This window comes from Lactuca saligna, chromosome 8 (genome assembly GCF_052625555.1).
Source record: "Lactuca saligna cultivar CGN05327 chromosome 8, ASM5262555v1, whole genome shotgun sequence".
NCBI lineage: Eukaryota > Viridiplantae > Streptophyta > Magnoliopsida > Asterales > Asteraceae > Lactuca > Lactuca saligna.
Genome location: NC_136424.1, coordinates 95,685,996 through 95,689,590, shown reverse-complemented (window position 1 = coordinate 95,689,590; position 3,595 = coordinate 95,685,996). Strand labels below are relative to the sequence as shown.

At 39.7% G+C, this 3,595-nt stretch overlaps 1 protein-coding gene across 1 annotated transcript; it reads right to left on the bottom strand.

Annotated features, from left to right (window-relative positions):
- Window positions 1-554: 554 nt before the first annotated feature.
- LOC145011233 (protein PMR5-like) lies at window positions 555-2,488 on the bottom strand. The gene is made up of 5 exons (XM_078969896.1): window positions 2,041-2,488; window positions 1,685-1,856; window positions 1,420-1,598; window positions 1,157-1,315; window positions 555-1,079 (listed from the first exon to the last, which is right to left on the bottom strand). Exons 1-5 carry the CDS (start codon window positions 2,379-2,381, stop codon window positions 743-745), a joined length of 1,188 nt encoding a protein of 395 aa, XP_078826022.1. The 5' UTR covers window positions 2,382-2,488; the 3' UTR covers window positions 555-742.
- Between the last annotated feature and the right edge of the window lie 1,107 nt (window positions 2,489-3,595).

The window sequence follows — 3,595 nt, the reverse complement described above, 5'->3', positions numbered from 1 at the left end:
CCATACACTCAATTCAACTATAATGACAAAGAACTGTAATGAAAGCATTAATGGCCACTACACGGCCATGGACGTACAAGTATCGCTCTTCCAAAACACATTAGTTTGATGCACTAATTATCTTTTCTCCAACGGTATGATTCTGTTGCACATTTGATCTTTCTTCTCTCTCAAACCAATAGCACATTTGATCTTTATTCTCTGTCAAACCATATAGCCAAATTACCCATTCTTCTCTTTTTTTCTTTTTTTTTTTTTTTTTCCCCCCAACTTACAGGTTTCTGGATCCCAACAGAAACAATATGGTATGAATTTCCCTTATTAAATGGCGTTAATTCTCAATTATTCTCCTTTAGCCACGTGATATTAACTAATATGTCAACGGGACAAAACTCATAATTCCCTTACAAGGTAAAATATACTTGTGATGACAACATACTTTTTAAGTTTCTCTATGCCTCGTATTTTTTTGCGACTAATCTCCATATATTAATCGTTCAACATCATACACTTAAAGTCAAAAGTCAAAACACATATCTAAAACATATTACCCATGAACTCCATAAAACTGTTAAGGAATGAATTTACTGTGAGATTTGGCGTCTGTTACAATAATAAATACTTGTTCATCAATGGTACATTTGGTTAAGTGAAACCACAATAAATAACCTATCTCAAGATCTCTCTCAACTATAGGCAACTTCTAAATTTCATAAAACCAAAAATGGTTCGATCTTCGATCTTAAAAGAACAAAGCCGTGTAGAAGAGTTGGTTCCAAGTATCCGGTAACCCAGGAAGACACCAATGTGTACAATCAGGGGTGCCATTAGGGTCAGCCTTTTGACCCGTGCTCGTATCCCCACTGTAAATCGATGGATGAGCATCTTTCCTCATAGCTGAAAGAGTCGTGATGTCAAGCATGTAAACAGGCGTTTGCATTTCCCGGAGCACAGCGTCCACCACCTTCATCTCGTTCGGGTACACCCCCAAGAAGGCCGAAGCACTCACCGGAGCCGTCTCCCCATAGCAGCTCTTCGCGGTGGTTGTCGCCCCCGACCCTCCATTCCATTCCGACGGACTGCAAAAGTTTTTCCGGTAAGTAAAAGTACGTGCATAATTAGAGAATTTAAGAGAATGAGGGTGAATTATGCATACTCGTAGTGCGTAGGTGAGAACGATTGGAAAAAAACTCTGGTTTTAGTGGTGTCGATATTCGAATCAACCCATCGGGCCCACGTCCTTACGGCGGTTTCCATGGCGACCATACGATCCATATCCTGGTAAAGCGACCCACCGGATTCCATCATGTCCCACCTGCACCGTATAATTTTTAAGCAATTAATGTCAATCCCTGACACCAATACTTTTTTTTTTTTCCAATCAAATACAATAATAACATGTGAATTGACAATACTAACCCTTGGGTGGCGCCGGTGTGGCTCCACCAATGACCGGTGTTGAACACGAATACGTCGACGTCCCGCCATGCCTGGGCGTTTTCCGATATCTCCTGCAGCTTGAGTACCCTTCGTCCTCCGACGGAATCAATGTCGACAAGATACTGTGCTTTGTAATACGACAACGTTACACCGTAATCCTGTGCGATACAAAAGTTTCGAACTTCAGTTTTGCCGATGAGTTTTACTTACAATAATCAAAGATCTAACGGTTGAGATTTCTCACCAAAAACTTGAACGTTGAGAGCGGATATGCTCGGATCACTTGCGTGGCGACACGTGGCACCGATGACCACGTCAGACAAATCAACGACTCCCATTGGTTCCTCCCGAGAGAGTCCCCCACGAACATTACTGTCTTCCCTTTCATCTTTTCCAGAAACTCGAGCCCGTTGAACCTGGTCAAACCCAAAATTGTACAACTATTAATGCATAGGGTACCATATTAACAACCGTTTCTCAATTCTCCCCCTCCACTTCTCCACAAACCTTTGGATAACCCTCAGGCCACTACAAGCAGAGTGTTTTCAAAGTACAAATGATAAAGGAGCTGATTTTAGTCGACGGCGGATAAATACTGACCTGGGGAGTTCACAGTTGGCCGGTTTCCAGCGATACTTGAGGTAATCGGAGTCGGGTCGACCGTACATTTGGCAATTGAAATCGGGATCGATAACGGGGCAAGAAGATGACTGGTAGATCGGGTAGGAATCGTCGTGAACCCATGAACCCATGAAGAGAGAACATTGAGATTGATTGGCTTGGAGGATAGGGCGTCGATGGTGAGAGTTATGTTCATTGTTGTTGTTGATATGATGAACTAGCATGTACGATGAGGATAATAAGGTGAAATGGAAGAATATAGTAGAGATCAAAATCAGAAAAGAAGTGGAGATAGATATGAGTTTAGATTGAAAAGCCATGGTTGGAAGAGATGCTCGGGAAGAAAGAGGGGAGAATTGAGGGGCTCTTTGTTACTGTTTTGTTGATTGGGAACTGGAAAGAGTGGCGAAATCAGAAAAGGTTTCACGTGTGTCGGGTCGGGTTAATATAAAAAGATGAACACTGAACAGTATATTTAATATAAGAATCTTGGTATATGTAAATAAAATTTAGAAAACCCATGTCTTATGTATTTCTTTTATCTTGTTTAAAAAATATATGTATAACATACTACATCAAATTATACCCATATTAACTAGGGATGAACGTAGGCGGGTACCCGTCTCATTTGGCGAAAACCGGAACCGGAACCGGCGGTTCCTAGAAAATTAGAACCGGAACCGGAACCGCTCTAGGCAGTTCTTAAATGTTTGGAACCAGTCCCGGAACCGGTGGTTCCGGTTCCGGGAGCGGGTAACCCGGTCGCATTAATTTTGTTAATTTTTTTTGACAAAACCACAATTTAGTTCGATCTAAATCAAATCAATTCGGATCAAAGATGGACAAAATCGTACCAATATATTCTAAACCGGTCTAAGTAACACACCTTTATATGAAATATTATATATATATATATATATATATATATATATATATATATATATATATATATATATATATATATATATATAAACCGGTTCCGGCAGGTACCCAGCGGGTAGCGGTTCCGAAAAAACGTGAACCGGAACCGGAACCGCTTAAGGCGGATCCATAACTTTAGGAACCGGAACCGGAACCGCCTAAGGCGGTTTCCATACCAAAACCGGCAGTTCCGAGGCGGTTCCGGTTCCAAAAGCGGGTACCCGGTTCCGATGCTCATCCCTAATATTAACCATGATTTTTTATAGATCCTTAAAATATATTATTTATTATAGTATTTTTTTAGGGAGTGATTAGATGCTTTTGATCAATCAAAAAATATTTATAGATTAACTGGCTCTAATTTTACCTCTATCGTTCTCTTTTAAAACTTCAAACTAAAGTAGGAAACTATGGATATAAATTACCTTATGACTAATTTGAACCCCAATAGGGAATAGTAAAGTTTCAATGTTTTGGATTTTGACCATAACTTTGTAAATGTTAGAGTTTGATCTTCATTTTTATGACTTTTCGATTCTTATCTGAATAAATGTTTTTTTAATGATATTTTTAGCCAATACTTATTATACTTTGACATATGTGTTTTTTTTGG